Source organism: Peromyscus eremicus, chromosome 14 (assembly GCF_949786415.1).
Source record: "Peromyscus eremicus chromosome 14, PerEre_H2_v1, whole genome shotgun sequence".
NCBI classification, from domain to species: Eukaryota; Metazoa; Chordata; class Mammalia; order Rodentia; family Cricetidae; genus Peromyscus; species Peromyscus eremicus.
Window position 1 is genome coordinate 7,761,361 of NC_081430.1, and position 24,108 is coordinate 7,785,468.

At 37.3% G+C, this 24,108-nt stretch overlaps 1 protein-coding gene across 1 annotated transcript in view; it reads left to right on the forward strand.

The window, feature by feature from the left end:
* Agmo (alkylglycerol monooxygenase) overlaps positions 1-24,108 on the forward strand; it is a 299,374-nt gene that overhangs the window by 4,016 nt on the left and 271,250 nt on the right. The window contains exon 3 of the mRNA XM_059279425.1: positions 5,746-5,897. Coding sequence (XP_059135408.1) covers positions 5,746-5,897 — 152 coding nt within the window. The remainder of the gene's footprint in view (positions 1-5,745; positions 5,898-24,108) is intronic.

The following is a 24,108-nucleotide window of genomic DNA, read 5'->3' on the forward strand; positions in this document are numbered from 1 at the left end:
ACAAAATCTTGTGTCAAAAAGCAAAGACACACGTGCACACACACACAGACACACACACACACATGCACAATTTATTTGGGAAAGGAATGCAAATGGAGGTGAGGGGTGAAAAGGGGTTCCTGTAAGGGAAGAGCAGGGAGCGGGCAAGGAGAGAGAGAAATAGAAATTTAGAACAATGCAGATAGTCAAAATGTAAAAGCAAAGCCCTTCAGGAATACAAGGCGAGATTCTGTTCTCTCACCCACTGTTCCTAAGACTCCTTAAGCTAAAAAAAATTCCAAAAACTTTTTATTCTGTCTCTCTCTGAAGAAACGTACAACGTTATTAACTTAAACTTATACAGTGTTTTTCTGCAGCTATATTTTAATTATAATTTAATTTAGATATAATAATTATATTTTAATTATAATAAAGTTGCTGGTCTTTGTTTTTTTCTCATGGGTTTAAAAAATACTGAATTATAAAATAACGACATTTAAAAAAAATTTTTTTTAAAAGTTTCTCAGTTTTCAATGCAGATTGTCTGAAACATCCCAGCAAAGAAAACAACCTGGAAGGTACACGTAAATTATTTTCTTTTATTTCACTACTACTTTTGAATGAAAGTATAAACAGAAAAGGAAAGCTGCTTCTCTAGATTCGCTCAACTCTGTCTCCTCACAGAAAACAGGAAAAAAAGAAGAAAGAGAGAGAGAGAGAGAGAGAGAGAGAGAGAGAGAGAGAGAGAGAGACCATTGAAAAGCAACTTGCCATCAACTTGCACTAGTATTTCAGTTAACGCTGCAGCATTCACGTGAATCCCTGTGCAAATCATTAGCAGCTGAGGGTTAGATTAACACGGCGTGGGTCCTTGCCTCTCCAAGGAATCCACTTCATTTTCTGTACTAGCAATAGGGGCTTGCCACATCCTTAAAGTATGTAATTGCAAGAGAAACAATACCATACCATTACTTAGTCTGCTAGCGGAGAATTGTGCTTCAGATAATAATTTTAGAGAGCATAGGGAGCATCTCATTCCAGTTCTGAATTCTTGCAATAGAAATGTTGTCTGAAGACTTTGAGGTAAAACAACTTTATTTGATGATTCTGATATTATGATTGCATACAATTTTAAGTCTCTTTAAAAGTAATAGCTTGCTTACCGTATCCACAGGAAAGACGTATACTACACCTTTAAGATCTTGATATAAGGGAAAATATTAACCATAGACAGGACCGTATCTTGTTTACAAGCCTGTTGGGCAAGTCTTTTATCCATAATAAAAGTCCGTCTGCCTCACACCAGATTCTGGGCCATTTATTTGCTCTTTTGAAATGCAGTAGGCAGCCTTCTAACCAGAATCCAGAACTGGAGTAGTAAGAGGATGTTTCTTCTACTGATCATAACTAACAAGATGTATTTTAGAGATAAATTATGTTTCTGCCAATTTATTTGAGTATGTAACTATAAAAATTCAACTTGATTGAATGAAATGTGTGCCAAGACTATTTTTTCAAAATCTAATTTTCAAAATACTGTACTAATGATTTATACTTTAATGAGTGAAAAATAATCACATCTTCCCTGTTTGCTTAAGCAGAAATGCATTTCCATTCCTTCGCTAGAAATCCAGGACCTCAATTTGTTACTTCCTCCCCAAGTTACTGTTTCCATAAACTGCACCCTCCCCGGAGAAGCTTTATTCCTAATATAAATATCTATAGTATGTTGGTTTTTAAGGGGTTCATTTATTCTGTTGAAACAGCAGATTGTAAATCAAATTGCAGTAGGTTCAAGGGATAATTGAAGTAGGTAAATTTTCAAGTAAGTTGAGGATACCCCACTATGATTACTTAGGGGTCATGGCCAGCTTTGACTATGGTGCTCATTCTGTAATGTGCAACGTCAGTACACAGAATTTTTCTGGCTGTGCCTGCAATGGAATTTTCCATTCCTGACCAAAAAAAAAATTAAAAGGAGGAAATTAAACTTTTTTGAAATATTTTCAAGTCCTTAGGGTGGGGATAGAGAATAAAGAAAAATCTGTTACTTTGACGACATTACCTTGTTCAGTGAATATAGCTCCATGGGTTCCCAGGCAGGACTTACACATTTTTTTATTACAGTAGCAGATTTTCTGGTAAAGAATGCAACAAATATACTTATGGCTTAGTGGTTGTTTTAATGAAATGAGGCAATCATTTGATAAATGTGATGCAACTGTACAGTAAGAAGTGGCAGAAAAGGTTGTGACTATTTATAGCAAGTAGAAGTTGTGTCGTTCATCTTATCGCTGAGATATTGAAAAGTCAATATTCCACTAGATGGAGCAAAAGTGACAGGAGCTCCAGACAGACAGACAGACAGCCCAAGTTCAGAGGTCAGTTATGAGAGGTTTTGAAATAAATATATAGCCTTTCTCAAAAAAAAATAAGCCTAACACTCAAATATATTTTAAGTGTGTATGAGTGTGTGTGTGTGTGTGTGTGTGTGTGTGTGTGTGTGTGTGTGTGCTGTGCCACAATTTACTTGCAGAGGTTGGAGGACAAGCTATGAATTAGTTCACTCTTTACACCCTGGCCCGAATTTACCATGGATTTCTAACTTTAGAAAGCCACTGTTTGAGGGGAGTTCATGAAAAATCTTGAGCAGCAAACAAAAGCCTTTGTACACACAGATCTCTGCACAGCAGCCCCTAATGTCTGTTGATACTCAGATCATTTCCTTGATCTCACATGCGCGGTCCATGTGGAAAAGAATAAGTATTTGTAAGTAAGACCCTGGGTTTCTTTCCATTCCGTCTCCACATGATCAAGTGAGGCCCTTACGTCTATGCATTCAAGTTATGGAGGTCCCTCTCCACTGAAAAGGATTTAGAGAGTTCAAGTTAAAATTCCAGAATGCAGAGTCATACTTGAGGGCTTCGGGGTGGGGCGGAGGAACTGGAAACAGACAAAGGAAGGCGCTCTGGTTTATGATTCTGGATCTGGTGGGAACAGTTTTGTAAATGTAGGTGCTATTTCCTGCCATCAAGGGCTTTCCAAAATTTGATAATCATTTCCCAGCTGTATGGCCTGAGCGAATTGTTTTAGTTGTGGGCACTGAGTATATGTGTAATGGAACAGGATCATGTTTCTCTTGCTGAGAGAAAGCTGGGGGCACCACTCCATACTGCTCTGTTCATTTACCTTGAAGAAAATTTGGCCTCTTGCTAAAGTGAGGAAAAAAGAAAGATCTGACACAGTGTACAAGAATATAGGTTGACTTGTGTCAACCCTAATAACCCACTTGACAGAGGAATAGAGAAGATGTCTGTTCAATACCGGACACCCGTGCAGGAAATAAGCAGCGCTTGTTTTCAGCCAGCCGGCTCTCTCGGTTTCACAAATCAAAGTTTTACAGCACCTCTTTGATTGAGGTCTAGACAGTGTCTTAATCTTGTTTCACTTGTCTCCAACAAAGAAGATTGCAAAAGCTTTAGGAACATACTGAACTAATGAAACCCCCGTGAGCCAGGTGATTATAGTCCATGTTCAACAATCTGCCCTTGGCCCTGGGCTGTCCCTGAGACTGAAACAGCTCCCAGTATGGAGCTAACAAGTGACCCATAAATATGCAGTTAAGTCTAATTTGATACCTTGTAACAAAGCTTGCCTAACAATCCTTACAGTATGGTAAACTTCTGTTGACTTTTTGTTGCTTTAATTCTCCCTTCCTTCCTTCCTTCCTTCCTTCCTTCCTTCCTTCCTTCCTTCCTTCCTTTCTTTCTTTCTTTTAATTTTTCTTTCTTGCTTTAAGACAGTGATTAGCAACTTGGGACACATTTGCTCATCAGGAAACATTTGGCAATGTCTGGAGACATGTTTGGTTGTTACAGATGATGAGGGGAGTGGCGTTGCTGAACCTAGAGAGACAGCAGGGTGTTTTCTCCAGCTGAAGTGGACCTAGGCCATCTTTCCTACCAGAGTCGTCTGAACCAAAGTGGCCACAGTGTCATGGTCAGAATCTCACTGTTCGAGAAGTTACGAACTTGGACTGTAAAAAATCCTGGCTTTGTTCAACACTTGAACCTAGAAGGGAACCTTATACAGTTGATGCCCTATTAACAGAAATTCGAGACAGATTTGAAAAGCTTATATCTTGATTTAAGGTTTGTTCCGAATAGTCCCCTACAAGATGAGTTCTCCTGCTTAAGTTTCAAGAGTGACGTTGTTGAGATGCCCTGGTCTAAACATTTAAGTTACTGTCCAAGCTGGGCACTTTTAAATTAAAACTTGTTTAGAATCCTCTCTTGATGAATACCTCTGGTAATAGTTTAGAAAATAGATTATACACTTCCAGTTCTCCGTGCCTCTGAAATACTGTAGGAATCCGTGGAGCGTGGCCTATGGCCTGTCTTACCCAATGAGAAAGTGAGTATGTATCTTTAGATACCCCAAACTGACATACAGCAGTACTTTTCTGCTTGTCTCAAACCAGCCACTCTGGGCATCTAGACAAGGCTGGGGGTCTGCACACCTGCAAAGGCCTGACCTCAGGAACATTGCTCTAAGAATAAGAACCGTGGAAGGCCTGCCAGCCACTTAGGCTAGAGATTCTGGTGAATCTAGAACATACCTCAGGTTGGTATTGGTATGAGAATCAAAGACGAGAACTGTTTTGGGTTAAGGTCTCACCCACAGGAGCAAAGCTTCCAGCCATGTCATCTCAAATTGGAAATTGAATATTTGGATGTTCTGACTGTTGTCCTATACACAGTGGCAAGCAAAGGATTTCACATGGTTTTGAAAGGATTTAAACAAAAATTTATAGAAACTTGATAAAATAGGCAGAAATACAGGTTTTAGTTTCTAGATCTTAAAAAGATAGTATTTCATTTACATTTTTATTTACATGTATGTGTGTGTGTTTGCATGCCTGTAACGTAAGTGTGTGCATGGTGCCTCCAGTGGCCAGAAGAGGGTTTCAGATTCCCTCAAACTGGAGTATTACAGGAGGTTGTAAGCCACCTGATGTCGGTGCTATGAACTGAATTTAGGTCCTCTGCAAGAACTGTAAGTGTTCTTAACCACTGAACCATCTCTCCAGCTCTGTTTCTTTTTTTTTTAACTTGTTTATTTGGAATAGATTTATGTGCCTCATTTCTGGTAGAAAATTATTTCCTAATATTCTGAAAGCTCTACCTTACGTTTCTCATATCAAAGACATGGACCTAAGGTGTAACACCACAATAACAACAGGATGTTTGCAAGAGGAATAAGAAAGGACAGAGAGCAGAAGGAGTCACTTTAGACTACGCAGATTTGGTGGATTATCGTCTCTAATGACAGCAAGCAGCTTCAGGGCTCCTTAGGAAGCATGCCAGGTGGAGTTTTCCACTTTTCAGTCTTCTCTTGTCAGCCATGCTTGCTGTGTTCTTCATTAAAACTTAGAAATTACAATAACAGGAATTAAGGTGCAGTTTAGTAAGATTTATTATGTATGATGTGTTCCATAAAAAGTGTTTTAAGAGACACAAAAAGGGAAGAGTCTCCCAAATTTCTGGAAATTGAGAGTGCAAATAACTGGTTCCCCTATACCTAGGAACAAAAAGAAAATATCAGGGGATAGTGTGGATGCTGGGGTAGGGAATTAGACAAAGCAAGAAGTGGAACGTTGACAGAATCATTTTTATGTATGCATATACTCACACTGAACATCATCTAGACTGTGTTAGCATAATCAAGGATACAGTTATAACCATTGCCGTGGATTTTATTTTCCAGTCTGTTCTTCAGGAGCCTTGAAGTGACCAGCTACATTTATATATGGGAGAACTACAGACTTGTTGATTTGCCTTGGGATTCTCCATGGACATGGTATTTGACCTTCTTAGGAGTTGACTTTGGCTACTACTGGTTCCACCGCATGGCCCATGGTAAGTTACAAATGATACATTTTGTCAATGATGATGAAGTGTGTTTAGCACACAAAAGGCATTTGGTAAGTATTTATTGAATGAATTTAAAAATCCATAGAATAATGTATCTTGTAGCATGTAAAGATTGCTAACGAACACTAACTTTGAAATCTCAGCATATGCAATCTGAAGCCATTAAAAATAAAATTATTGCAGATATATTTTCCTCGTGATTATAATTGTAATACCTGTAGAAAATGATAGCTTTAGCATTGCTTTTTAGTGGGTTTCCATCCATTGTTAAACTGTAGGCAATTATGCATAATATCAAACTTCGCATCCCAATCATCACGGGTCATTCTGGAGAGGACTTCAGCAGCGTTGAATTCCAGGGACCATCTGCCATCACAGTCAGCACGACTCAATTTCTTGGCAGTCCTTCCACATTACAAATGAAAATGCAATCAGCTAAGCACTGACCAGACCGCACTTCAGTGTTGCCATGGTTTCACAAAATTTCTCATCTCATACAAAGCCTTTCTCTGTGCTGGTTCACTGCATTTGCATTGGAGATTCATAGCTGCACCTTCCAAAGAAATGTTTTGTTATGGAAAAAAATAAAGGGGAAAAGTTGCAAAGGATTGGGTCTGTACTTCTGTAGGGATGGGCGAGCATTAGGGATGGCAGAGGGAAGCAGAGCAAATGGGTTCTGAAGTTCTGAAGGGGAGTGCCGGAAGGTGCTAAGTTTTTAAAAAAGCAAGGGAAGTACACCACGGACTATTGCAGGGCTGTTGGGGATGAGGGGGCAGTAAGGAAGGAAAAAGAAGAATCTGGAATAATAATAAAAGTAGATAGGAAATGGAAATATGAGACATGAGACCAGGGTGAATAACTGTGTAATGTGGAGCAGCACAGTAGACCGAACATCCTTCCTAAACAAAGATGATGGAAGTGAGAGGAACATGGCTCAGTGCTGTGCTTAAGGCCGCTGAACTGTGCATGTGTGTGCACGCGTGTGTGTGTGTGTGTGTGTGTGTGTGTGTGTGTGTGTGTTGAAATATATATATATCCACCATATATGTATATATACACATATATATTAGTATTTGAAATTCATGCATTTAACAAAAATATGAATGCTAATTAATTGGAACAATTTGAAGTAAATATGCAAGTTAAAAATATATATTGTGAGGAATAACCAGTATCTTTAAAAATAATTAGTCAGCCTCTGACATCATTTCCCTATGGTGATATTTTATTTGTATTAAAATGTTATTTGTATGTTAATAAATAAAGTTGCCCAGGGGTCAGAGCTATTAGCAAGCCATAGGAAAGCAGGGCAGTGGTGGTGTATGCTTGTAATCCCAGCACTTGGTAGGCAGAGCTAGAAAAGTCTCTGTGTGTTCAGGGATACATCCAGTATTGGATACACATGCCTTTAATCTCAATACCAATCATAGAAAACCTGGAGGCCTATACAGACAGGCTGTGACAAGGTGGTCATGTGGATGGGTTTACAACCAATGAGAAGGCAGAACAGAAATACTATATAAAGACTTTAACACAGGGAGTAGCTCTGGTTCGGAGAGGTAGGACCACCGCAGGAGGAAGGGTAAGGTTTTAGCTCTTAGCTATGACCTCTTGGCTTTCTACTTTGCATTGGTTCTGTGTTTCTTATTTAAAAAGATGGTTGGTTGCATCTACATTTCCCTACTATAAATGTAAGAGGATACTCCCAAATCAAATATGGTTAAGAATAAAAATGCAGTAAACTGTTTGTATTTTAATGCAAAGCACTAGTTTTCCACATCGAGTAACTATATTGGTGATTTCTCTCATATTCTGTGTAATCAACATTATCGTCAAAAGACTGTCATTTAGTTTCAGAAATCTTCTAATATCACATTGTTCTATATAGATGTTTTTACTTGAGAAATCTGTGGAATTACTTAATCTTTGAAGCTAAACAAAAAACCCAAAATATTACCAAATATAAAAATTTTTAAATATTTTTATTGTGAATATCCTGAGTTATGAGTAATAAAATTTTTTTAAAAAATCATTAAAATGTGGAATCAAGGCACTTTGAAAGTATGCTTCCTATTAGAAAAATTTGAACTGAATCCAGTGGACGAGGCAGGCATTAAAGAAATTGAAAGCCTTCTGGAAAAACATTCAAACCCTCAGGCTATGGAACCCAATCACAAGTTCAAAGACTTGTGGTTTGTAATGGAAAGCTAGAAGGAAAAAATAAATTATGTAGTTAAACATGTCACCCATCAATGTGATAGTTGATTTTAAAATTTATACACAAACAGTAATAAAATATTAAAATAGTTTTAAGGATCTAGAAATATGTTTCAATAAGAAAATCTAACAATATAAAAATGTGTAATTCCAAACTGAATACTTATTCAGATCAATTTATCAACAATTTCAAAATTCAAATGCCATCTTATAATACGGAAAGAAAAAAGCTATGATTTTTTTCTGCTTACTGTGTAGTTAATGTCCTTTCACTATTTTCAGTAAAAACATATATTCCATGTTTATTAACATGTTAAATATGATGAAACAGAAATTACAGAAGTGAGACTTTGTTGTCATAAGCATTTAAATTATTTCTTTACTAAGCCAAAGCATTGCCTGTGTTCTGCTGTGTGTGATTGGCATTCACTTGTCTTGTATGTGAGCAGCATTTTCTTCTGTTTAGAGTGCTGTTTTAGGTAAAAAACTTTATTCTCAAAACATTGACTTTCTTTATCCCTGTGTCAGAAAACATATTTTGGGGCTATACAGGTCTTTGCATTTTCTTTCCCTACAGAGCAACACAAAAAATGTTAATTATTGACATTGCCCAATCACCGCCATAGATTTCTTTGATGACTTTAGAAAGAAATTCGGAATGTTAAAATAAAATAATCCTGAAATTAAAAGTAGCTCTTTGTATGTCTTTACTCCACTAAATCACGCTGGCATTGGGTTCGTGCTTTGTGTCCTCTTGACCGCACTGCTCCGGTAAGCTAGCAAAGAAAGATTTCACTGGAGTGCCGGCCCGTGCCGTAAGAGCCTAGTGTTCGGCCCAGGAGTTCTGATTGCGTTTGTTTGTTTCCACCAGTGAAAGAATTAAAAGACAGGAAAACTCTGAGTGCTTTAGGTAGCAGTGGAGAAATTGCAAACACAGCAAATAGCAACAGACACTCAGCAGTTGGCGATGTTTATTGAGATGAGGAAACACAGGCATGCAGAAGTTCTGCACACAGAGAAAAAGACCCTTTGCAAAGCAGAGAGAGTACTCAGCCATCAAAAAACCCAGGCTCTTCTGGGGCTGGGGCATTTAAAGTCTCTGAAGGCTGTTCCTCCCCAAATTTAGGGTTGGTCAGTTTGAAGAAAGAAAGGGTTGATTGGCCTCCAACTGTTATGTAAGGGGCTTTGAACCTGTGTAGTCAGTTCTTCAGCAGGGGCCTGTTGTGGGCAGGAAAGAGTCTACAGTGCATTAGTTTTAAGTTGCCAGGCTTTTTGTCTCGAGTCAGAAGGGTGTGGAAGAAGCTGACCATCTTGGAAATTGGCCCTACCCAACTATGGCCCACCTGTCTGTCTGTGTACCCAGAAGTCTAACTCCTAATCACTCACACTCACATAGGAGCACATGGGAGCCTGAGACAGGAGGATGTCCAGGTGTTAAGAGCCTGTTCTGGCTACATAAAGAATTCTAGGCCAGCCTGGGCTACACAGTGAGACCCTGTTTCAAAACAAACAAAAAGATATTACAGATTAGTGTTTGCTGCTTAAGAAAACAAGACTAAAATTTCCACAGTGCTTGTGGTTTATCCTATCTTATTGTGGGTGGTAAATACACGAATGTGTATCTTACAGAAAATTCTGCAGAGAAGTCTGCTCTCCTTAGACCACCCCTGCATTGGCCCTTGTGTGCTGACCCAGGGAATGCATACCTGGAAGTTGTTTCTGAGCAAGGAACCCAGTCAGCAGCATGCCCACTCCCCGTCATCTCCTTGAAGATTTATTTGCATTTCCACAAACTTCAGCCTAGGGTTGGCAGGGTCTTGTGTTAGTTATTACTATATGGTGCTGTGTTATTCATTAAGCGATGTTGTTTACCATGTGAGAAAAGCCACGAGGTACAACAAAACCCATTGTAAGTGTTTATTAAGAGAAGGAACAGAGGGGAATGTGGTTAGGCCTACGGAAGATTGTGCATGGAGAGAGAGGAAGAAGAAGAAGAGGGGAGGAGTCTGTGACCTGCTTTTTATGGATTCCCCCAGCCCCCGCACATGTGCGGATGGGCTTATGAAGCTATACCGAGCATGCACATAGATTATGTGATCACACAGTGCATGGATTATGTAGGACCTAAGCCCCTGGAATGACTAAGTCTATTGCTTGTCTACTGGACAGTGCATGTGCGGTCATACAGCTGGGGGAGTGGCCAGGAATTCCAACATCTTGTCCCCAGGCTTTTCCTGTCTCTATAAGACACTAATCTCTTTAGCAATTATAGTCTTTTTTTTTTTTTCAAACTTTCCCTCTCTGGATCTTTAAACTCAGCCGCAGATCGTTTCTGGCCAAACTTTACAGGTTTAAAATCTCTTTCTGTTTAGCAAACTTCTTCCTCTCACTGTAGACTTGCATGAGAGCAGCAGGCAGTAGCCGTGGTACAGCTGACCACCATTTTGTCTTGAGATTTCCTCTGCCTAATGGGTCAGTCATTATTACTGATTTCAGCCTCAGTCAGTTCTCAGAATGTAAACAGAATGAAGTCAAAGTATTCTAGTCCAGTTCCCAAGAGTCCTTAGTCTCTTCTGAAACCTCATTATCTAAGCATCCACTGCACGTGTTCTGGTCTTCCACGTTCGCATTGAAACGGCACACTCAACCCTGCTTACAGAAGAACAGGGATTTTCTAATTCATGGTCCACACTCTTCCACACTGCCCTCAAACCAGTTCATCACTCTCCTCAGTACCCAGTTTCTATGTTCAGTACTTTACTAGTTACTGTGACATGTAAACTTAAGGGAGGAAAAGTTTATTTTTTTTTCTCAAAGCTCAATAGTGTAATAATCCATTATGTTCTATAAACCTCAGTACTTAGAAATTGTTTCCTCCTGTTATAAATTTCACCGATGCATCTATTTTTTTCATTTGTTAGTTTTTCCCATAATTATTAAGATCACTTATATCACTCTCAACACAAGGTACCTAAGGTCACTTCTCGATGCCACATACACTTGATTGTTCTGCTATGGATTATAGGTGCCAATAATCAGTTATAATAATGACAGAGAAAGTGTCAATTTATGTAGTGAATTCTAGAACTGATTCTTGTCCCACTGTAGACTTCCCTTGAAGTGTGAACCTAATCAATTTTTAGCAATAAAAACCAGGAGTCAGATATGGAGGTAATAACTTGAAAAATCAGAGAAGCAGAGGAGCAGTCACCATCAACTTATTACCTCTCTAGATCCTTCCATCAAGAGTGGAGATCCTGTCTCCACCGTGCCTTATCACTTCCTCTCTCCACCTCCCGAGTGCTGGGATTAAAGGCCTGAGCCAACACCACCTGGCCTTTATGGTTAGCTAGTGGCTAGCACAAACCTCTGATCTCCAGGCAAGCTTTATTTATCAGAACACAAACAAAATATCACATAAGAGTCACACATCTTTTCTAAGTTTTATTCTCTTTTAGTTGACTTCAGGTAAAATAATCACACATGTCATTGACCTAGGCAAGTGTTCTTCTGGTTCAGAGACTTGTCACTCCTGCCTGTCCTGTGTGTGCCTCCATTTCCCCAGAATCCTAGCTCACACTCTCAGAAAGCTTTCCTTGCATGATCAAATGTCACCTTGTAAGAGGAGTACTCCTGATCATTCTATAAATATTGTCAATACCCACACCGACTTCACTTTCAAGAGATGTCAGACATCATAAAGTGGGGCAGGGTACCTTATTACACCTGTAGATTTTTGTTTAGAGTGAATTGAGAAAATATGCTGTGTGGCTTAGTGGATTTAAAATTTATGACATCAATTTGCCATGAATTTAAAATTTATGTTACAAATAACATACACATTTTTATGAAACAATGTTTATTGTGCTAACATGATACAATTAAGTTTCTTTTTCTATTTCAGTAGATTTTATTTCACTTACTTATCTCTGTCCTTAACTCAATATATCCATAGGAAAATGAATCTTTCTGATCTCACTGTAGACACATGGACAACAGAATCTGTCACAGAATATGCTTTGGGTTTGCACTTATTTAATATGATAATGCCAATCTTATTTTTGATGAATAGTTGTGAGCTGTAGTAGATATAATTATAATGTTTGTCTTATGAACTGTCTCTTTTCAATTCAAAATTGTATAATTTAAAAGTTTCTTTATTCACTAAAACTCATCAATGTAGACAAATTTCTAAACAGTCTTATTAAATAAGAAACACAGAGCCAAATACAGAGGTAATAGCCAAAAAGATCAGAGAACCCTTTAGACTGTTTAGAAATTCGTCTATACATCCATGCTCTTTTTTTTCTTAAAATACTTTGTGTTTAGAAATCAGTTATTTAAAAATATTGAAAAATTTTGGAGTTAAGAAGATTTGGATTTGTGTATTTTGACTGCTTTCTGAATTTTTTTCTGCTTCCTTCTCAATTTAATTATTAACTTGTCCAAATGCATTTCTATATTACAGATTAAAATTATTTTCCAGAACCAAGAAAATTACTTGAAAAAAATGTTGAAGAGCAGATTTGCTCTGTCTTCTCTAACACTAACTGGTAATTTAATTATCTTTTAACCTCACACATATTAGTATTCCTTCAAAAACTCGGTGTTGTATAGTAGTCATTGTACTTACTGTGTATAGACTTTTGCTTCTTCATATTCTCAGATACTGGTGACAGAAATTCCAGAAACTGATCTTAAATGCCAGCTCAGAGCTTTGGGTTGTTTGACACATTGCAGAAGATGCATGCTCTGTGATATGCCTTTCACTGTGAGTGAAACACACAAAGAGCAGCCCACAGATGCACGGATGGTATGCAGGTGGTAGTGAAATCCACAGGGATCCCACTCCAGAAGTACTCCAGTTCACTAGCAGGGATGTTTCTTTTTCTTTAGAAATATAGAGGAATCATTGGGAAAGCATTGGGCAGACTTTGATGGTCTCCACAACGGTGGTGATGTTGCCTAGGAACTGACTCAGAAAGAATTTCACAGCCAGCACACAGCCAAGTGAGCAGGAAGGAGACAGCAAAGAAGAGAGGCCTCTGAGGCAAGGTGTTGTGTGGAGGCAGTGATGGCTCCCTCATATCAACAGCAAAGACTTCACATTTTAAAAATGTAGTAGTATGGACAGGTATATAATTTAACATAAAACAGAAGTGGCTATGTGGGCCAATTGTCTGACTATCACAGTTTGCTTTTTGACTAAAACAGTGCCATAAGGAAAACTGCAAAAAAGGATCAATGCAATTTGGTGAAGAAAACACATTGATGAATATAGCTAATGAAAATGGAGATAAATAAAGGTAGGCTTGATGTAAATAAATACTTGTCCATAGGAGAATCAGGAGTGCCTTGGGCAATAGCACATATGACTTTAATATTAAGCATCTGACATATCTTTAATGCCTCTGTGATATTTCTGAATGTATGAAACCTAGAAAATTTCACCATAAGGAATTTACAGAAATCTTTATGATAGGCTTCCCTTATGCTTGTCAGTAGAGGGTAAACACTACAGTCAACGTAAGCTGAAAACTTATTCTATCATATGTCACATGTCATTTATTTATTTCAAAGTTTTTTCATAATAAAGTAAAAAAATAAATTTTAAATGTGAGTATAAGGAAAATGATTGTAAGCAACAATGTTCTCTTGTCACTTTTAAATATTAAAATATGACAGACAGGTTCCAGTTCTTCCAAGGAGTCAGGCATCCTAAAATGAACTATTCATTAACATATTAAGGTCAGAACCAATTCTTATCTTCCTATATTTTATATATTGAAAAATCTGTTATCTTTATAAATATTGACAATTAACTAACTTTACTGAGTTCTTACTACAATTTTCTAAGTGTTTGCTATACATTTTCATCTTTGATCTTAGAAAACAAGGTGCTGATTTCTATCAAAATATTTCTGACAAGTTAGCAAACTGAAGCAGAGTTAAGGCACTTCCTCACCTCTCAGAGCTCATGTACAAAAGCTTTGGTATACAGACCTCAGGCTGCTGTCCCAGACAGACCTCAGGCTGCTGTTCCAGACAGACCTCAGGCTGCTGGTCCCAGACAGACCTCAGGCTGCTGATTCCAGACCTGTGGGACATGACCACTTTCTTAGGCTCAATAAAAAAAATATTAAAAATCTTCTCCAAATGCAATTTATAATATTTCAGCTTCTATCTCGTATACTTTGGGTAATGTTGATACATATATTTAAGCCCCCAGATATTTTTGTACCATACAAAATGAAAATTTATTGATTCAGTTAGGCATAACATTATTAGGCAGTTTAGGATTCAGCAATATTAGAATAGATAAAATAGGACCATTGTCTCCACACAGTCCTGTGTTCAGACTGTAGTCAGATACAAGTTAGATTATGGTGTTGCTAGCTGATTGCTTTATGTACCAGCTACATGATGCAATTGCTTATGAAACCTTTTAAATGTTTATCCAAGGCCTATAAGTAGGACTACTTAGATGGAGACTTCTACAGGTTGGATCTGGACTTAGTTATAATTTTTACTATTACAAACTGGCCAGTTATTTTCATGTAATATTGATTAATTATTGGAAATTCTTGGCAAGTAGGGGCAGAAACATTTTAGCTCTTTGAGAGAATTCACAATAGCATATATCTAAAATTATGGATAGATAACAGATACATGAAGACATGCTCCTTGGGTTTTTGGCTAATATTAAGTAGATGGATACATAGGTCAAGGTTGGGTAAATAGATGATAGATAGAGCATAGAAAGGTAATAGGGAGATAGATAAATCTTAGATGAAAGATCTTTGTACAATTGGAATAACTTCAAAGTTTGTTAAAATGTAACTATACCTGAGATCCTACAAAAGAATTTTCCAGTAATAATATTTTTCTCAAAATACTAATAATCTTGTATCTAATATATGAACTAATGTCAGCTTATTCTTTCACTATCTCAACTTATCAAATAATATTTTTATGAATGATTTAATTAGATCAAATAAATGTTTAACAATAGGACTCTATAAATTATTTTACTTTTATTCTGTTTGTCTGTGAGTGTCTGCATGCAGGTATGTGTATCACTTGTATATTCGATAGTCAGAAGCCAGAGATGGGGGTCAGATCCTGTAGAACGTGAGTCACAAGGGGTTGTGAGCCAACCTGTGTGGCTGGGAACCAAGACCAGATGCTCTGCAGGAACAGCAGTGCTTTAACTGCTGAGCCATCTCTCCAGTCCCTCCCAATGGGGTTTTTTAAAGCCCCTTTGTGGCTTTAAGTTGATTCTGTCACTCTCCTACAAAAAAGTTTTTGTTGCATTGTGTGTGTGCATGTGTGTGTGTGTGTGTGTGTGTGTGTGTGTGTGTGTGTACTGTAGTATACATGTGAATGTCAAAATACAACATACAGGAGTCAGTTCTCTCCTTTCATTATGTGGGTCCTAGGACTGAGTTCATGTACTCAGGCTTGGTGGACCTACTTTATAACCACCGAACCCTTTCTACGGACCAGGTTTTTTGATTTTTTTTTTTAACCTATCATATCAAAAGAGCTCAGGACTACTGTCTTGGGAAATTATTTGTCTTATAAATTTATTTACCCTTTCCTAGTGTTACCTAACTTTCTCATTTGTCTTATTTCCCTGAAAATATTTATGAGGCTAATTACTTAGACACATGTAAATATTTTTGTCAAAACAAGTTCATAAAGTAATAGCAAATGCTTCACATTAGAATGTCCATAAGGTGCTCTGACATGTAATCTGTGTGTGTGTGATATAGCTTACATAATCATGACTTATGTAATTATACATATTTCAATGTGTATAGAATAAATGAGAGGCCAAGTGTTAGAAAAGATGCCGCATATATAAATGGGTTCAAGAACGCTCAATACAGAAAATAAACATGCAATAGACTATTAAAGTATTCAATCTTATGTCAAAAGCTGGCAATTTTTTAATAAAAAATTGCTAATTGTCATATATAGTGGTGTGTGGCTTGATTTCACTTCTATTAAGTATATAATTTTAATGTCCAGATTTCTAATCACTGATTATACTGAAGTATCAAATGATGGAAGAAACAGAAGCACTGTTATTTCTACAAATACTAGCCAACATTTTTCTGTCACTTGAAATACAAAGGGCTGTCATATATATATATACCCACATAAAATTTCAATTGATAGCACAACTCACGTGTGACAATTTAGCATTTCTCTCTTGCTTATTTGTATTTCTGCCCTCTAAACTCTGAAAGTCTTAGTTTGCATTAACATCAACATATTCAATTATGAAAATACACAACTAAGATTTTCAAAATAATCGTGCCACATAGAAAGATAATGAGAGAGTTTAGAATTCACTTTCAGTTTGCTTTTCTGTTTCAGCATATTGCCATACACAATCAGAATTGTCCAAATGTTACACAGATTCTGCCGTACACAATCACAATTGTTCAAATGTTACATGGACTCTGCCATACACAATCAGAATTGTTCAACTGTTGCACGGACTCTGCCGTACACAATCAGAATTGTTCAAATGTTACACAGATTCTGCCGTACACAATCACAGTTGTTCAAATGTTACTCGGACTCTGCTCTGTTTCTGAACAACAGTAGTCACCTATGTAGTTAAGTCCACTCACTCCCTTTTGATCATACCTTTTTTATTTGTATATATCTGAAATAATTCAAAAGCATTTAACTCACCATTATATATGTCAAATGATTCCTTATTCCTTATGAATATATATGTAACTATATGCCACTGAGTTGATTTTTTTGATTCATTATTATCTCTTTCGTTGATGCATTTCAAAATTCAGTGAGATGTTCTGAGATTCATTCTCCTTGTGATTATACTATCCTAAATTCTTACTTCCATCATTTGACTTAATGTATTTCGAGATAAGTTTAGGTGTGTATTTGAAGTTACATTTTCTGAGTGAGTTGAAAATGTTTTAAAGTGTGACATCTTTACCTTTGAAACTCCAGGTCTTTATGATTCAACCTACTTTCTGTGTTCAAATTTCATTTCTTTTCTGCTTAAAAAAACGATGCTTGTTTTGTAAGTTCACAGAGGGTCTGTGTTTGAGCCTTCCTGAGACGGCTCCCCTCCCCCTGCAAGCTGACATTCCTATAGCCCACACCCTTCATCCTCCCTCCCTGCTGCCTTTCTCCACAGCAAAGGAATTCAGACTGCTTACTTTTACATCTGATGATATCCTGGGGGCAAAGGTAAAAAAAAAAAAAAAGAGTTTATAAAACCTGGACAGAAAAAGGATGTAACTTTTTCCGTTTTCCCCTTTGAAATAGCTGACAGTTTCTGGATATACAGAAGGAAATGAGGAGTTCAGCCACATGTCCAGATGTGTGCTCAACAGATGTGTAGGGTTATGTTTTAAAAAAGACATGTTGTACAGTACCTGTGTCTTTAGTCAGGAAGTTGTAAATAGTAAACACAGAACTCAGTTTCAAGTATAATCTGACTTAACAAGATTTTTCAAAGTAACAGACAATTTTTAATCTCTTTCATCTTATTTTGCAGTGAATTAAAAATCAGTATATTTATAAAAATTACTTCAAAGTTGATTGTAAATTGAATTAAATTAAACAGAAACTTAGAAATTGAACATTTTTCTTGTATAATCTTTAATACAGGAATTAAATTCTTGTGCCATTATTTCTGATAAACTTATTATCTGTAACCAGGGACTTCTTTTATATTGTTGCTGTTCTTTAAAATGTGCAATCTTTATCATTATAATTTAAAAGATACAAAAAATGATTTGTTTTATTTCTAAAAAATATTGTTAGTTGACATAAAATGTATTATTTATATACATTTATTTTCTATAATATGGTATTTCAAAGTATGTATCCAACATCTGAGTTGATTTAATAAGCATGCATACTCAACATCATTGTAGTGGAGACAGCAAAATCTCATTGAATTTCAGGATACAATATTGTTATTAACTGTACTTGCCATGCTCTACAATAATTGCTGGAGCTATTCTCTTCATGTAACTAGAAATTTTATGTAATTTGACCAATTTTCCTGAAATTGACTTCAGCCTTAATAGTAGCAATTCTACTCTGTGCTGTGCAAGCTGCTTTTCACACAGCACCGAAGGTCTTTGTGGGATATTTTCAGAAATTCTTAGTTGTATGAGACTAAAGTAACTCAAAACAGCATAGAAGAAAAATAACAATTATCTTCATTGTTTAGAAGTTAGTCAAAACAATGTCATTGTATAGAAGTATACTTGTTAGTTATCTTAAGAATGAATAAGAATTAAATTCTTAAATGCAAAACAAGACAAAGGCTGGACATTATCCTACATACCTGTTACCCCAGCAGTCAGGAGGCTGAGGCAGGAAGATCATGGATTCCAGGCCAGTTGAGGCTACATACTAAGACTCTATGTAAAAAAAAAAAAAAAACAGAAAACCACACGCTTGTAATTTCCATTAAGAAAGCTACTGAACACTACAAATGAGTGTTCCAGCTCGAGACAGAGTCATTGTTCTGAAAGTCATGTATATGCAGCAGAACATTCTCTTACATTCTACTTGGTCACCGTGCCTTGCATGCTTCTTGGAAGCTAAAACACTGGTCCGGGACCTGACAACACAGTACGTCCTAACCCCTGGGGTTTCACAGGGCTCTGGGATTTGAAGGTGACACTTCTTTGGCTGAGCTCCAAAGCACAACTGCATTAGGAATAAGAAAAAAGTCATTTGGTTTTGTATTTTCTTAAAGTTCACGAAGTCCTGGAGAGAAAAATGGCATCCAAAGTAAAAAATATAACTGGCTTAGTAATAGGAAGCTAATTCAAAGTGAATTTAGTAGGAAGTCTTTAATAATGAGAGAGTTGTCAGTGAAAATTCACTAGAGAGTTAGGTGAGGGTACAGTTTTGTCCCTATAGACATGCCAATTCAGGTATTGTCCCTATACCTGAAGTTCCAGGAGTATAAGCAGGTAGAAAGATATTAAAAGAGTGATTTTCAGTTACACCAATGACTCTGCTGTTTGTAAATGCACCCACAAGAAGAACTACCTCAGTTTAACCACTGTCACTAGTGGAGATGGGAGAAGGAGCCCAGACATCAGGAAGCTCCAGAGAAATTTTATTGTTACTAAACTTAATTAGCATCTTCATTTCAACACCCTTCCTCCTCCCTTGTCTCCCTTTCTTCACTGGCTCCCTCTTCCTCTCCTTTTCCTTCCTTCTCCCCCTTTCCCTTTGTTTCAATTGAACTGAAATTCATTTTGTCATAGCTTTGAAAACTATAAATCAGAAGCAAGATGTCTACCGACTGTTTCGTTCTGTATGTGTGCATGTGCATTTCCTATTTTTGTATTAATTAAAAGAAAATCTTGTGAAGTTCAGCCCCTTGAAGAAGTACCTGAATTCCCAAGTTAGCCTCAGTATGATTCGCAGTAGCTAAGACACCAAAACACAGATCTGCAGAGAAGTGAATAGTTAAGGGGATCATAATACCCAGTTGTCTTTCAGTATCCATGGGGTAGTTTCTAAGAAGCAAGTAAATGGTAGAAACCTCTGTGTTCAACTACCTTTACATATAATGGTCTAGTATTTGCAACCTTTTTATTATTCATATATTTTAATTGTCTCGAGATTACTTACAGTGCAGCATGATTGTAATTTACCTAATTATAATGGTATATTAATTAAAGGAAACAGTAAGAAAAAGAACCCATAAACGTTCAATATCATTACATTTCACTAATGTTTCAATTAATGATTTGTTGAGTCCATGGTTGGATGCACACTCTTCAGTTTAAAGGCAGAAAAGAGGGGGCAGGGAGGGAGGAAGAGGAGGAGGAAGAAGAAGAAGAGGAAGGAGGAGGAAGAGGAGAAGAAGAGGAAGGAGAGAGGAGAGAAAGATCTCTTCACTGTCACAACATGGATAAAACAGAAAGAATTAGTTCTAATAAAATAAGCCAATGACACTGATGTCATTTCCTGTTTGAACAAACCACAGGGAAGGATTATGTGTCACACTGAACTTTTATCTTGTTTTTTTTCTAATGGCACCTCCTTTTCTCAGACACCCTAGACAACATTTGTTATCTACTGTCCTCCCGACGAAAGCCGTACCAATGCATGCAAGGTGATAGCTCATTTTCCTTACATTTTCATTTCCTACATGGTTGGTGTACAGTGTCAGAAGCAATTTTGCCATTTGTGTGTCTTAGGAATCATATTTGATTATGTCTTTTGCCCATTTCTGGATCACTTTTTATTTTAACTTTTTTGTTTTTTCTCTGTTGAGTCATTTCTATGCATAATTATATTATATATTGCACATTGGACATACACAATGTATATTGTCTATTAACTTATCAGACATATATTTGCAAATGTTTTCTCTAAATCGGAAAGTTGTCTTTTCGTTTTGTTAATAGTTTGCTTTGGAGATGCTTTTTCAACATGATTCTTTGCCACTAGCTCATTTTTGCGTTGTTACCTGAGCTCTGAGTGCCACATTCAAAACTGAGCATTGCTAGGACCAGTGCTGAGGGGCTTCACCCCATTTCCTCTGTGAGTTTGGCAGTGTCTGACCTGGTTTAAGTCTTTTATCCATTGCAAGGTAATTTTTGTGGCTGGAATGCGATGGTAGCCACATTTCTTTTCCTTTTTTTTTCCTTTTAAATACCTAGCTTTTCTCAGCACTATTTATACGAGTCTAGGCATGCCCATAGGGAATTCTTGATGCCTGGAAAATGACTAGACATGACTGGGCACATAGTCTTGGGCTTCTTCTTGGGATCTGCACTCTGTCCATCAATGTACATGTGTTGCTGTATTTTGTACTGTGCCAGCTTCATTATCTTTCTCCATCAGCAATACTTCTTTATTTATGCTTCAGTAAGTTCCTTAATCTTCTAGAGACTTCTTTTCAATATCTAAAAATGAGCAACAATAATACTAGCTTAAAAAGAAGTAACTGGTGCTAGACATGTTTGTAGTCTATCATTATAAACGATAGGTACACACAGAACTTCTGACGTTCATGCATAAGCCATTGTGATAGGACAATGTTTAGCAGCTGACTAACCTTTTTGTTTATGATATCTTTAAAAGAATCTAAGTTATTTTAAAGGCTTTTTAAAAAAAGATTTATTTATTCTTATTTTATGAGCATTATGTTCTGCCTGCATGTATGTCTGTGTGAGGGTGCCAGATTCCCTGGGACTGGAGGTACAGACAGTTGTGAGCTGCCATGTAGGTGCTGGGAATTGAACTCAGGTCCTCTAGAAGTGCAGCCAGTTATCTAAAATGCCATTATTTAGATTTAATGTTATTTACCTGAAGGGAGAATATTAAGGGAGTATATTAATAAAAATATTTTAATATTTTATTACTCATAACAGAGAGAAAGTTACCAAAATATTTAACTTTTTCCTCTGAAATTTAAAAGAAGAAGAAGAGGATTCAGACTAACTTGGTCCTAGACATCATAAGGAGCGAGAGAGAACTCACTGCGTCTGCTGGTGTGTGTCTGGAAGGGGGCAGTGTTGGAGTCCTGTGCTCTGCAACGTTGCTTGTAATAGCACTGGCATGTGCGTCTCTCCCTGTGGACTGAGCTGAGTTCAGCTTGGTACTGAATCCTTATCTCCTTGTCCACGTACCTACCTTCTGCATGTGTTTATCGCCCACTTCCTACTAGAATACAGTAGGGAGAAGAATGAGGACATTTATTGCAAGGAGAAAATGCTCTCCCCAAATACATTACAATAGACTCATTGTTTATAGAAACAAAGAAATAAGCACCACACACTGGTTTCTGATCTTCCAAAAAGAAGGGAATTGCCCTGTAGTTGGGAGCTTGGATTTTTGATTCTTTGCAGCTGAACATAAACTGAGTTTTCACAAACAAAACAGGGATCACAGAGCAGCTGTGTTCAGATTGATTTCTGCAGAGGCTTTGCTAGCTATTTTGATTCTACATGAATGTCAGTCTCAGAGACAATTATTTTAAATCGTTAATATTCATTCCAATTACCCTCTTACATTCACTTTTCAGAGACATAGTTTCTTTTCTGCAATGTTTTGTGCTCATTTGATAGTTTTCTCTCTGGAAAATATCTATTTGTTGCCATTTTAACATAATCAGCAGGTAATTTCTTTTTGCCACTTTTGTTTAAAATGTTTCCCTATTATTCCATTTTAAATATTTAATGATGTCAGGAATCAGTGCTTGGATATTAACATCTATCCAAACAGCTATCCTACCCTGGTCTGTTCCCCGCTCTCATCCCACAACTTCCTTTGTGTAGGTAGTGAGAAGTCAGGCCTAACATTTGAAAATATGGTTTTCCGGTCTGCAAATAGTTTACTGTTGTGACTATAGCTAAATGATTGATTGGTCCAATGACTGTCGTGACTATGGCTAAATGACTGTCCAGTGAGTGTTGTGACTGTAGGTAAATGATTGTCCAATGACTGTTGTGACTATAGCTAAGTGATTGGTGATGGTTAATACGGCCCTGGTTGGTCAGCGGAAAAGTCATGGGCCACGGCTACCAGAGTTAGAGAGCGAGAGGCCAGGGGTGGGGGCGGGGTGTCAGTGTCTGGCTTTTTTTTAAGGCAGGGACTGCATGACCACGAGGTAGGTGCTTAGTTGACCATGTCCCCTGATGACATAAGACACCAGGCCCAGAAGAGTGAGAGCAGGATCCAAACAATTGGTCCAATGAGTAAGGAAATTTAATAGTTGCTGGCTAGCAGCTGCCTCTTCAGTGTTCACATTTCTCTGTGTCATATTAATGTCATTTTTATTGTAGTTTTTTAATACAGGTGTAATAAAGTCATTTCATTGCAATTGTTACCATACTTTTTCTTTAATTCCATTTCCTTGTGCTTACTTTTAATTGATGGATTTATTGCTCTCCTTTTCACACACACACAGCCTCTGCTGGACTCCGCCGTGTGGAATAGCTTGACATTCTCCTCTGCCTTCTGCCCTTCTTGTGAATTCTTGTAGAATCTACATAGCTTGACTTAGGGGACCAAATTCCTCAGATCCTTCCGTTAATGGTGGTTTTGTTTTGTTTGTTTTTCCCCTCAGGAGAGGAAGATTTTGTGCAAACTTCCCATTTTTGAGATTAACACTGATGACCAGGCCAGTCAACATTAATGGGTCCCCATTTAGGGCTTTTAAAATCTCGATTTCCAGTTGATCCCAGTGAGAACATGATTTCTGAATTCTTCCTGGGTTTTATTCTTGGAAATCAGTTTTGCTGTCTATGAAGTCCCTGGTTCACATTTTCTTGTGTATGTTCAGTTCTCTCTTTCTCTGTCTCTTTGTCTCTGTCTCTCTGCTTCTCTCTGCTCTCCTGCTGTTGCCCATAATGTTTAGTGAGGATAATAGAAATTGTATTCATTTTAATTTTACTTAGTTAATTAATTACTCATTTCCAGTTGTTCATTTAGTGGGAAGTTAGTTGTTGTTGACTTGGAGAGGGATAGTGTGCAGTGTGCAGGCTCATTCCCACCTGCAGGGCACTGGAGATCTCTTCTGTTGCTTTTAGAAAGTGTATGTGTTTGTGTAGTTGTGCCTCGTCCTTTCTGAGATCTGGCTATGGTTTTGTTTTTCTCCCACTTCCATCCAAATTTATTGATTCCTATTTTCTGTGGTAGTTTGTATGTTCATGACAATAACATAGTTTACAGGTGGATGGAAATGATATTTCAGGAGAAATACAGTGCCAAATAATTATTTCATGATTTTTCTTTCATTTTATTGTACAGACAAATATGTAAAAGTAAATAACAAACTAATGCTCAGAACAAAAACAGATGGAAAACCAAGCTTTTTTATACACACATGGTTCTCTATCAGGGTCCTGCTGAAGACCACAAAGGATCCTGCTGAAGACCACAGTGTCAACAGCGAACTGTCAGGGAAGACGGACCCCTGCGGACGCAGTGTCTGCCTTATTCA